A 13,674-nucleotide genomic window follows, 5' to 3' on the forward strand; every position below is an offset into this window, starting at 1 on the left:
TCAACAGATCTTTGTACATCTTAAAACATTTTATCATCAGGAAAGCCTACCAAAGTCGAAGGCTGAAATCTATCTTTTTTAAAGTAAACCTCAAGGCTTGGGCTTCAGTCATTTCTTAAGATGAAAAAAAAAGAAGCTTGGTTGTCCTTGGGTTCCCGCTCCTTCTTCGCCTACCATATTGTGTCAGGGGGGACGCGAGTTGTTTAGAAAAGGGGCGGGTAAAGGAATGAGAAAATGTATGCAAAAAACAACAAAATTAATCGACACAAAAAAAAGGAAGGAGTTTTCGAGGTCTCCGGGATTTTTAGTATCCTCTTGCCTAGTTTCGATGAGAGGTTTTTTAATCGTCGCTGTTTGTTTGTCTGTTTGTGCGTTATGTAACGATTTGATTTAAATATATGTTAATACGTACAGGGTGTTTTTGATAAGGTCTGACATAAATTAAAGACAATGATTTCTAATTTAATTAAGGGGTCATCCATAAAACACTCAAATCTTAATTGGAAAACAGTTACCCGGAAGGCAAAATGTCACAGAACATTTTCGTCTTAAAATTGGCCGAAAATATCCCCCTTAATTTATGCCACACTTATCAGAAACACCCTGTATACATTGAACTATAGCCCAAAATCTCGTAACTTCACCATATGAGCTATAAATAAAAGTTACATATATTTGAAAATTTTCAAAAAATCACAAAATTATTTTATAATAACTAGTCATTATAAAAAAAATTTACACAAATTTTTATTTGTCCTAGTACAAATTTTGACACTCTAATAATAATTTGATTAAATATGATCGATGCTCTCTTAGTATTTATTAATTGACATTAATAGTGAAGAATTATAAATTTAAAGCTCTCGGTTTAGAAGGCCTAATATTACTTTTGCATAACGAAATATTAATATACAAAAATTATATTGAGTTTCTCTATACTTGCAGCTTGAATAAACTTGTTCTTTTGAATGCATCTGAAATGCTATTGCGCGACAAGCAATTTGATCTATATTAAGAGGGAGTCTTATTCAGGGCCATTTAATTCTATTTTAAAATAATTATTATCCCAGTATAATAATAATATAAAGTATAGCACAAATTGGGGCGCCGTTATTTTAAGGGCCATTTCAATAAAAAGCTATTGAAAGAGAAATTTTAAATAGCTTCGTTTATAGTGGTGAAAACATATTTTTCATTTGCTAAGTTTAAAATGAAATCGTACCAAAAATTTTCAAAGGCACCTAAAGTTTTTCTGTGGATCAGACCTTAGCTGCAATTATTATAACCTTAGAGGGCGCTAGTTACCTACAGGAACATGTTGTAACGTGGGGGATATGCTCTATCTTACCTCTGTTCTCTTAGGTCCTACCTCTGTATGTTTTAATGTCTTATCAAGAAGTGATATCTAGTTTACTAGGGAGAAGGTATAAGATGCCTAATTATTCGCGCACCATAGTCCCAGTCCCCCTTTCAAAATAAAAGGGGGGACGTAAAAGGAGGCCGGGCTATTTCGCTGCCTCTCCTCAGTCGGGGATTAACTCCGGACCTACTATACGTTTGGACTGAAGATAAAGCTGAAATGTGGGGGCGAATTTATACCTTCTCCCTAATAAACTAGATATCACTTATTGGTCTTATATAATTTATTTATCATATTTACTGTAAACTACTGAACATAATCTAATTAAATTAAATGCATCTTTCTTAAGACTGTTAAACAATTAATCGTCTGTCGAGCGATGATTATGAAGAGTTATACTTGGAGACTTGAACCGCAGGATGAAAGTTATCTCATTGTATATAAAGAAAATTGACATATTTTGCTCTACAAAAACACCCCTTGTATTGTGTATCAGGATTAAGTTTTAACTATAAGCTATATTTCTAAACAGCTGCGGAACTATATACATTGCGTGTTGAATGCTTTACTGGAAAAATAACTTTTTTTAAAAAAGGTTTTATTGTTTTGTTATTTCTTTTTTATTGTCAGTGGGTAGTTACACAGACAGAACCAAGTAGTAGATAGGAAACTCTACGTGGTTTCTAGTTACCCGTATTAATTTCTACTGGAAGATAAGTACTGTATAATACTTAAGCGGTAGTGATCCGCTGAAAACGGGAGGGGGGGGGGGGGGTTGTAAGGAATCCGCTGAAAACGGGAGGGGGGGTTGTAAGGAATCCGCTGAAAACGGGAGGGGGTTGTAAGTAAACCGGCAGGGGGGTTGTAAGGGATCCGCTGAAAACGGGAGGGGGTTGTAAGTAAACCGGCAGGGGGGTTGTAAGTAAACCGGCAGGGGGGTTGTAAGGGATCCGCTGAAAACGGGAGGGGCCGAGGGGGTTGTAAGTAAACCAGCAGGGGGGTTGTAAGGGATCCGCTGAAAACTGGAGGTGGTTGATGTAAGGGATCCGCTGGAAACGGGAGGGGGGCTGTAAGGGATCCGCTGAAAACGGGAGGGGGGTTGTAAGGGATCCGCTGGAAACGGTAGGGGGTTGTAAGGGATCCGCTGAAAACGGTAGGGGGTTGTAAGGGATCCGCTGAAAACGGTAGAGGGTTGTAAGGGATCCGCTGAAAACGGTAGGGGGTTGTAAGGGATCCGCTGAAAACGGGAGGGGGGTTGTAAGGGATCCGCTGAAAACGGGAGGGGGGTTGTAAGGGATCCGCTGAAAACTTTAGCCGGTAAGCGCTAAGCAGGTTTTTGGCGCTTTTTTTAACCAATAATAAATACCACGTGTTGTGCCTGAGGGGTGCTTGACTTGTGTGTATTTTTTGCCTACGTTGAAATTCTAACCAAGGTTGTTTTGCGTTATAAAAAAACACCTCTGGCGTCAGGGACTTACCCTTAGCTCCCTCGCTGTCTGTAGTAACATTTCTCTACCCTCACTCAGCTGGGCCCGCCCTTGTTAGAGAAAAAAATGGGTTAGTTTTGATTGGTTAGGATTTTTTTTCTACCGATGTCTAGTACGTTTGAAAGAAACTTTTATCTCTAGTTGTAACTTGTATAGTATTTTTGGTGCAACGAACTCTGACTTAACACACTCCTCTCAGAGTCTCAGTTAGTTCAACTTATTTGAATTACAAAGGTGTAATATTTGAAGTAGTTTCCTTTTCTCTATTTGAACTTGTTGCAGTTATTTGTTATAAGCTGTTCTAATTATTCTAAAATTCTAGACTACTAATAACAAAGTGCAATTGCGTCTAGAAGACTGCATGGAATAGCGTGTGCATGATATTGCGAAACCCTTTTAATACGATTTGAAGCGCAATATCACGATTATAATGACTAGAGACTTCATGTAAAAACTCTTTTAATGTACCTTAATGTTTATAGTGACATTTAGACAGCACTCTAAATTTCAGTCTTTATTGAACGCTTTTAATGTGCAGTCAGACAACTTTCCAGGATTTTCATGATATTATGCTTCTATGGCTTCATAAGAATACTTTTTATGCTTTTCTGACTTTATAAAAATAGTTTTTATGCTTTTATGGCTTTATAAGAATACTTTTTATGCTTTTATGGCTTTATAAGAATACTTTTTATGCTTTTATGGCTTTATAAGAATACTTTTTATGCTTTTATGGCTTTATAAGAATACTTTTTATGCTTTTATGGTTTTATCAGAATACTTTTTATGATTTTATTGGAGCACTTGTTGTGTATAAAACTTCATAATATGCATTTTACTTTAAGCCGGGGGACAATTTTATGCTTTTGTAATATTAGGGGGACAATTTTATGCTTTTGTAATATTAGGGGGACATTATTACGCTTTTGTAAATTAAATGGGACATTTTTGTGCTTTGTTAATTTATGGATATTTTTCCCTTATAATTTATGTGGACATTCAATGCGGCGTCCCAATTTATGTTAATACTTTTGTACCTTGTAAATTTGCAATACATCCATTTTCAATAAGGTGGGATTTTAATCATTACGAAATAACCTTGAAAATCAATAAAAAAAATATTTTAAAATGGCAAAATTTAATTTAAAAATGTACCAACATTTAAAACATACTTTTCTTCTGTTAAATCGTGATAAAATCCATTATATTTCGCCATTAATAATTTGACAAAAATCCTCAATATGATATTGCGAAAATACACGCGAGTTACCCAAAAAATAAATCAGGTTTCGCTAACAAATATTGTAAAACTTTTGCAAATCAATTTTTAACGATGACCTTCGCATCATAGCAGCGGTTCTTCTCCGAAATTTAATTTATTCAAAAATAATTTTTAAAGTCTCGACAAATGAAAGAAGAAAAAAAAAACGGACGAAATTTTTGAAGGTTAAATTAAATTCGAAATCCATTTTACGTAATCAAAACCAGTTAACACACGCTTCGTAACTTAGCGGATAGATTCACGCTAATTAAAATTCAATTCCATCGATTTTAATTAATATTTTTTCATACCCCAATCATTAAATCTAATTAATTAAAAATTGTTTTTCATGAAATAATTTGTCCAAAAACCACCATTGATAAGTACATATGTCGAACTGGCTCGAGCTGTAAGTCTCTAGCATTACGAAGTATAGGTAGTGAAATACTTATGGAGAATATCTTATAAACTTATGATGATGTAGATTGTGATCTAGAATTTAGAAATAGTTACTAATTGAAAATCACTGAAAAAACTCTAGAAACATTTGTTAGGAAAACAATTAGTGAAATAAATTTGAAAAAATCTAGAAAAATTAGTGAAATAAATTTGATAAAATCTAGAAAAATTAGTGAAATAAATTAGAAAAAAATCTACAAAAATTAGTGAAATAAATTTGAAAAAAAATCTAGAAAAAAATAGTGAAATAAATTTGAAAAAAAATCTAGAAAAATTAGTGAAATAAATTTGAAAAAAATCTAGAAAAATTAGTGAAATAAATTAGAAAAAAGTTTAGAAAAATTAGTGAAATAAATTTGAAAATGTCTAGAAAAGTTAGTGAAATAAATTAAAAAAAAAAATCAGACAAATAGTTTTCCAAAAAATTGTACGAAAATTTCAATATTTTTTTATATAGTTTATAGTTCGTTCAAAACCATTAATATTGGCAGTAAGTTTAACGTTTATTTTAAAATTAGCTCTAGACACTCCCATTCGTAAAACCTTTATTAAAAAAAAATTAAAAAATGCAAAAAGAGTGAACTTTGCTACTTTTCAAAATGTCTAAAGTACATACGCTTCCCAAAATTTAGCATCGGTCTAATTCATCGTCTGGGCAGAATGCGGATGCAAAGATTCTGCGCATGCTCCATATGCTTATGAGTCTTGGTTTTTTTCTTTTAATATCAACTTTTATAAATTTAAAACCCCGATGTCAAAAATATTACAAAATATTTGAAGACCTCAAGCTATGTAGGTCAAGTCTTGGAGAGGTTACCTTTCTGACCAATTATAATAGCTTATTAGTGATGTTTATAGACTTGTTTGTGTGGGAGGGAGGCTAATTATCACGTGACTTGTATATTACTCCATTAGAACCTCCAAGGACTTATGGGAAAGTGTGGGGAAAATGTACAAACTAGTTTGCTAACTTTTTTTTTATTTTATTTTAGTAAATTCGATTTAAAATAACCTAAATGTAAAGATGTTATATTTGACTATGGTTAGGCCCTGATATTTCAGTGGGCGACGTTGATGATAATTTTTTTTATTATTTTTCTTGGAACTAATTGCGTTGTATGCCATAACGACTTAATTAAAAGGGTTTCCAGAGTTTTATTAAAAAATAGGAATTTTGAATATTTTAGGATAGCATGTTTTTGACTAAAATTTAGAAATATTTTATATATTTTTAGTAAAATTCCTGAGTATTATAAATATTTAGTAAAATTCCAGAATATTTTTTTAATATCTAGTAAAATTCGAGAATATTTTTTAATATCTATTAAAATTCGAGAATATTTTTCAAATATTTAGTAAAATTTGGGAACATATTTTAAATATTTAGTAAAATTCGGAAATATATTTTAAATATTTAGTAAAATTCGGGGATATATTTAAAATATTTAGTAAAATTCGGAAATATATTTTAAATATTTAGTAAAATTCGGGGATATATTTAAAATATTTAGTAAAATTCGGAAATATATTTTAAATATTTAGTAAAATTCGGGGATATATTTAAAATATTTAGTAAAATTCGGGAATAAATATAAAATATTTAGTAAAAATTGGGAATAAATTTTAAATATATAGTAAAATTCGGAAATATATTTTAAATATTTAGGGAAATCGGTGACGCTTAAGATTTGCGTCAACAAAATAAAACAATTCCGGTTTTTATTACTCCATCGAATTGAGATGATATTGCATGCCACCTGCAAAAATGTCAGTTAAATATCTGCGAAAAAAACCTGGAAATTGCGTTAAAATAATCGTACGCGTCATCCACACGAATTGTTTTTTGCGTGCGAGATTAAGAAACGTGTAAAAACACGTGCAGCACCCTAGACTCGACTTTTTCCGCATTTACTTAGTCGGGGTTAAAGTTCACGCATCTTTGATAAATTTCTTAAACTCTCTATTAAGGGTATTACGAAATGCGTAATAATTTTAATTATTAAATCTTTTATGCAAGAATTATATAGAAATTGGGGTGAAATTTTTAATCACAATAAAACTTAAAGAGAAAAAAAAGTAATTTCGATTTCTTTGAAGTCCTATAACTACAACCACCAACCGCTGTTTTAGAAACCTTTTTTTTTATTTTTTTTTTATTTGGGAAAAATTTCCTTCCAGCTATTTTTTTCACTCCCCGATGTTTAAAAATAAATTTCTTAAAAATTGAAAGTGCATTACATGGGGAGATTAAGTATTTCCGTGTTTTTAAGAAGCGAGTCAGTGTGGAATGTAGGACTCGCATCGAAATTATTTTCTAACAGTTCAATTGAAAAGAAACTCCAAAAATTATTTATAGAAAATTGAGTAAGAAAAAAAATATTGTAACTAAGGTGTCGGATAGTAAGTTAGTAACCCCAATGTTCTTTCTTCAATAACAAATATTACTGGGGTCGGTTGGTTCAGTTCAGTTCAGTTCTGCTTCTGATTTTGTCACGATAAAATTAAATTAAACTAATTGAATTGAGCTGTAGGCAATGATTGCTTAGAATATCATTAACCTGTTGTAACAAAAAGAATACATACAGATAATTGGAATGATTATGCCCCATTCATTTCCATGTGGGTGGTATTGTGGGCCGGGCGTCTTAATAAATAACTGTGATTTCATTGGTTGGTGTTGATATAATCTCTGTGAGCTAAGATACAGCTTGAAACTGATTCAATCTAAACTGAACTCACGAAGATTCTAACAACACTGCATAGGAAGAAAAACTTGAACTTAATAGAAAAATTAAAGTTTTTTTATATAAATATATATAAATAATTTTGGGCAAGTGTTCCATCCCTTTTCTAAACTTATTACGTCAGTCGTTATCTCAACGTGTAACGAAAAATGTTTCGAAGAAAAAAAACTAATTTTAAAGTACTTTTTAACTTTAACTTTGTAAGAGTTTTTTTTTTTAAGAAAAAATCGTTATCGTAAAATATGTTTCTAAATGGTACTTTTTCTTCTATTTTGACTTTTTTTAATAGGTCGTGTCCTGGAAGTTTAGTTTGCAAACCGTTTAACAGACGACAGCACCAGCGGGATGGTCCAGTAAATATTGTATCTGGCAGGTGGCAGCACCTTACGAAGCTAAACGGTACGAAACCGCTTATTTTATTAATCAATCAAATAAATCCCTCGACAGAGTTGCTTTACAAACTTCTTAAATATGGATAGATAACCTTGATGAAAATGAATCAATAAAATCAGCTTTCATTCATTTCAAACAGAGATGTTTAGGGAAATGACTCAAATCTTTGGGAAATATTAGGGGACATTGTAATTTTTCGGGGAAATTCAAAATTATATAGGCATATAAATGTTTACGACTTCAAAATGCTGCTAAACTATGAGATCTATAATGTTCCATTGTCGCCCCCAAAAGGTTTTCAGGGTATCAAATACTTTAGAATTCAAAATAGTAGTAGAGATGCGAGTTAAAAAAATTTTAACAAATACTTCTGTAAACTGGTCGCTGATTGGTTTGAGGTGTCACTTGGTTACGGAATTCAATTCTGTTGCAGAATCTTGAGCGAAATGTTAATGTTTTTCTTAACAGGGTCCGTGCTGCAAGAAATGCCCTTTATTGACGATGACCTCTTGTGGTGCCCAGATGCGGATGGCAAAATGGTTGACCTTTCTTGCCTGGTAAGGTTAAATTTAATTTAATTTAATAATCCAAAACTGGTTTACCTTGACAATATTAATGATCCATTTTTCGTAACATCTGTTCCAAACAGGACAGTGGACCCAACGTGATTGTTGACCACCCAACCCAAGATCATGGTCACTTGACCGAATTATCGCAGACGGATCTTCATGGTCTCGTCACCGAATTACCCCCAGCGCCTCCCCCTTGTAACAACAACAACAACAACAACAATAACAACACTGCCAACAACGGGTCAACCCAACAACCTCAGTCGCGAGTCAACCAAGAAACGCCTCGACAAAATGGCGGTAGCGTCCACGACTCCCAAAATCAAGTTAATCAACATCAAATACAAGCGCATGATCAACATCAACAGCAGCATTTAAATCAACATCAAGGACAACCACCCGGAAATCTGGTGGCCAACAACAACAACAACCAAATTCACCAACAAGAGGTGGTTGAATCGAACGCCGTCCAAGATGGTACCGAAAATGGTGGGAATGTCGTCATGTCCTCGATAACCACGACGGAAGAAACTGAGGCGGCTGCCGCTTTTCTATTGGAGCAGCTATCGGACCCCAATTTCGAACTCGATACCCTATTGGCCGATTTCGAAGCGCGTCTGGAGGATTTGGTGGCTATTAACCAAGTCTCTCAGGCGTCACCCATGTTGGTTTCTAATCATAATGGTACAATATCGTCGCATCAGGGTGGTATGAACTTAGACAACCACCATTTTTTACAACCGAACCAAGTACAAAGGGATCAACAACAGCAGCAGCAACAAGGGCCGCAGCAACAACAGTGTCATCCGCATTTGAGTTTATCGACTGTTCAAAGTTTGCAGCAATTGCAGGACGTTCGCGAAACACCGACGGAGCAACATCCGGCTTTTACGGCTTGCATCGGGTCCGTAACTAACCGGAAACGTAAGCGAAAACGATTGGACAATGCCGTGACGTCGACGGAAGTGACGTTAGATAATAATAATACGCAAACTACTTCGTTGTCATCTTACGCGCCTTTGTCGTCTTCGGTTCATACGGTGACGTCATTGGGTCGCGTTCCGACAACGTCGTTATTGCCGCCCCCTCTTCCGGCCATGAGTAGATTGCGGAGTTTATTAGCGTCCAACACGAACTCCAATTCGAACTCGAACAATGTCAACCAGGTGGCGTCCGCGTCCAATCCGTCTGCTTCCGTTAATTCTTGTGCCTCATCGACGACCATGGTCACCTCGTCATCGAGTGAAAACTGCGGTTCTTCGTTAACGAACAACGATCCATTAATTACCAACATCAAAAAAGAGAGTAAGTACACATTCAATTTTCGATTCTCCAAGTGTATACTGTTAACATGTCTCCTGTGAAGTGTCCTTGTGTGTTAAGGCGACATTCTGCTCGAGAAAGAGCTCATTGAAAGTTTTCTACTCTTAGGCAAGTCTGTTAATTCATTCCATAAACATAATAGATTGAACGAGTCTTTGGTTTGACCTATAAAGGTCGAAAACTTTCAAATGGATTCTTTCACAAGCCATGTGACCTTAAGTGTTATTTTGGTGGAAAATAAATTAATTAGAGGAACTATAATCAAATCACAAGCATAGAGTTAGCGGCTCATTTGTTAACGTAATTAGAGCTAATTTCCCCCTAACTTACAATACGATATTCATGCTTTCATCCTTGTCAGGGGCATTCAGAAGTTTCAAAGTAACCGCGCGCGAAAAATTTGAACCATAGGTATAGATTTTCTCTCTCGCGGTTGATGTAGCCTACACCATCTAGCGGCAAAAAAAGGAAACAGGTTTATTTACTCGTAATAGTTCAATATAAAGTGTATAGATGGCGCTACAGAGTCATTTTATAAAACGAGAATCTAAAAACCCGGGAATCCTAGGAGGCGAGCGAACCTCGTGGTACTTGACGGCGCGGGTCCGGGATAGAAATTCAAATTTGCGCGCGATTTAGTTGACTACTAGGTGGCGTTAGCGTCTCTATTTTAAAAATGAAAATCAATAGATGGAGCCTTAGTTCGTAAGGGAGGGAATAATATGAATGTAGGTCAACAGCGGCTGTTTTGAAAACTAGTTCTAGGAGACCAGGATAACTTTCTAAGCCGCTGTATTTTTTTCTTTGAATATCAAAATGAGGGCCAAGTTTAAGGGAAAATAAATATCCAATAGATGGCGGCCACTATAACTTCAAATTAGAAAATATCTTTAATTTCTTAAACTTTTACTTCTTATTCGACATGTGTATATAATATATGACATGGAGAATTATAACCTGGTAGATTTTTCTTTCCAAGATGCATTATGATATATTTTTTCTTGAAGATGCTAAGGTAGTACAATGTGTCATCCCTCTTTTGAAGGTGTTAAGGTAGTACAATGTGACAGAACATTTTTGAAGATGCTAAGGTAGTACAATGTGACATAAACTCTTATGAAGATGCTAAGGTAGTACAATGTGTCATTTCTCTTACGAAGATGCTAAGGTAGTACAATGTGACATAACTCTTTTGAAGATGCTAAGGTAGTACAATATGGCATTCCTCTTTTGAAGGTGTCATCGCTCACGTCTGGCTTAAAGCGAAAAGTATACTTAAAACCTCTTTTTCATTTTAAACAATTGGATTATAAAGTATATTAAAAAGTGGCAGGGTTTTTAAAACTAGGTTAAGTGGGGTCATATTCATGACAAAATCGATTTAGGCGCAATTACTTTCAACGTATTCTTAAATCCGTTGTACTACTTTTTTTCAGTTTGAGAGTAGTATAGTAAACGTATCAGTTATATAAAGAGAGTTCCCCAATCGCCATGTAGGCCTACTTGTAAATGACTCTGAAAGACGGTAGTACTTCATAAATTTTATTTTGAGGTCATAGACATAAAAAAGAGGGCACCCCTGATAACAGCACCTTTTCAGTTAAAATTTCACACTTCTGTTGAATATAGGGACCCAATTTTCGACCACCCCGTCGCCTTTCTTTCTTTTATTTAGTTTATCGGTTTTTCTTCCCAAGTTCTTGTTCTAACCTTGTCAGGAGAAATAGCTACGGTAACGGAAGTACATAGTTTGAAGTTTGAACAGCAAAATTATAGAGCTCTGAACGCGGAACCGTTTTTCTATTATTCTAGTTCCCCCTAGTTCACGTATCGTCACTACAATTCATATATCGTCCTTGCTTTTAAAATCAATCGTCTTAGCAGTCAGAATATCGACCTCTAAAATTACATAAATATCGTTCTCAAAAATAGCATATCGTTCCTGAAAGTAATGTATCGTCACCAAAGAATAATATATATCGTCTCCAAAAATAACATATTGTCACCAAAGAATAGTATATATCGTCTCCAAAAATAACATATTGTCACCAAAAATAACATATCGTCACCAAAAATAACATATCGTCACCAAAAATAACATATCGTCACCAAAAATAACATATCGTCACCAAAAATAACATATCGTCACCAAAATTGACATATCGCCACCAAAAATAACATATCGTCACCAAAATTGACATATCGCCACCAAAATAACATATCGTCCCCAAAAAATAACGTATCGTCCCCAAAAATAACGTATCGTTTACAAAAAATAACGTATCGTCCACAAAAATAACATATCGTCCCCAGAAAGTAGTATATCGTCCCCAAAATTGACATATCGCCACCAAAAAATAACATATCGTCCCCAAAAAATAACGTATCGTTTACAAAAATAACGTATCGTCCACAAAAATAACATATCGTCCCCAGAAAGTAGTATATCGTCCCCAAAATTGACATATCGCCACCAAAAAATAACATATCGTCCCCAAAAAATAACGTATCGTTTACACAAAAATAACATTTCGTCCCCAGAAAGTAGTATATCGTCACCAAAAAACATATCGTCCCCAAACTATTGTTTAGCATCGTACACATTTCAGAATCGTTCCCTCAGTGTAAATATCATCCCCACGGCCAAAATACAAACTGCATTTGATTTAAACATTCAGACTTCAAGATATAAACTTCCGGGCACATTTTGGGCTCTTGGCCCTGTAAGCTCCCCTAGCGGTTTTTTCTTTTCACCGTTCGTTTTCTTTTTCTTTTACCGGAATTGGGGTCAATCGGTTGCAGACATCGTGGGTGGAGTGCTACGGCTTTATTCCTTGTTCCGTCGGCGGAAGGTCACACTTTTGCTCTGCTCCGCTCCACTTTGACCCCGTTAGATTCCCCCTAACCCTCCTCTTACTTTTAGAGTACCAGAAACAACCTCCAAGAAAGAAAAGGAAATGCTTCCCTTACTTCACTATTTGATCCCGCTAAGCTCTCTAAGATCCCAAGGACTGTTAATTTGAGGATACAGAGCCAAAGGGAAGAGAGTCCAGGAAATAAGTAACAAAAAAATAAAAAAACGGAAGAAGCTATTTCTTATTTTTCCTATACTTCTTATATTGATTCATTTCCTCTTTATTGTTCCTTTACATTTTAATCGTGACATACTAAAGAAGAAAAAATCCTTCAAAAAGTGTTATTTTCAAGGATTAAGTTATGAGGTCAAAATTGTCAAATATTTGAACCGCAATTTATAGAGAGCAACTTTAGCTAAGATACACGAAGTTGCCAGCATCTTTGCAACCTTGTTGTTGCTTTAATTTTTTGCAACCCAACATTTTTTTACAATTTTAAAGTTCAATAAAACTATGCTTAATTAGGAGTTAAAATGTTACAAGTCCAGAATCGCACGTTAGGGGTTCGCGGGCCCAACCTTGAGTGAGTAACTCATCTAAACCATTTCTAAAACCTTCTTTTAAAATCAAGGATGATTAACTTAGGCCTGGTAGAATTGAAAGGAAGGATAATATAGAACACTGTGGGAATAGATATTTGCGCAGTGCAATATTGGTTTTTTGGAAAATTTATGTAAACAGATTTTGCATGCACCTTTTAGGGTTAAATTATTATGGTGGTGTTAGAGTTCGTTAGCTTAAGCAGACGACGCGATGCTAATACCTAATTAACTCCACTGTTTGAAGAGATACGGTCTATTTTGAAAGAAAATTTTAACCCCAAAAATATTTAGATTTTTCCCTAGGGATAATGTTATTTTACTTTATTACACGTAAAAATATGTGCAAGTTTTTAGTCAAAATACAAATCACGTCTCAAACTGTATGTCTGTAGTCTGTTGGCTTTCAAGTCTGGCGTATGTGCTCTGTCATTCTAACTAGTTAAATGATCTCCCTTTACAATTTGCGAAAGGTGAACGCTTGTCGTTGCTTTGACCCGACTGGGTCGACGGTAGACGTCAAGGTCGGTCTTCAACGACACAGCCAATGACGCGCGTAACCTGGTGTAACTATCCTCGTAACTTGAATATTTCGAAATGCTTCTACGTCCAACAGCCGCGTTT

The 13,674-nt window shown here is 34.8% G+C and overlaps 1 protein-coding gene across 1 annotated transcript in view; it reads left to right on the forward strand.

The window, feature by feature from the left end:
- Window positions 1-13,674, forward strand: part of Eip74EF (Ecdysone-induced protein E74) — a 72,805-nt gene that overhangs the window by 11,159 nt on the left and 47,972 nt on the right. The window contains exons 2-4 of the mRNA XM_089845723.1: window positions 7,601-7,710; window positions 8,173-8,261; window positions 8,354-9,578. Of these exons, the coding sequence (XP_089701849.1) occupies window positions 7,601-7,710; window positions 8,173-8,261; window positions 8,354-9,578 (1,424 nt within the window). The remainder of the gene's footprint in view (window positions 1-7,600; window positions 7,711-8,172; window positions 8,262-8,353; window positions 9,579-13,674) is intronic.

Source organism: Phalangium opilio, unplaced genomic scaffold, assembly GCF_054372755.1.
Source record: "Phalangium opilio isolate 3A_F unplaced genomic scaffold, DU_Popi_V2 ptg000079l_1, whole genome shotgun sequence".
In the NCBI taxonomy this organism is placed as follows: domain Eukaryota; kingdom Metazoa; phylum Arthropoda; class Arachnida; order Opiliones; family Phalangiidae; genus Phalangium; species Phalangium opilio.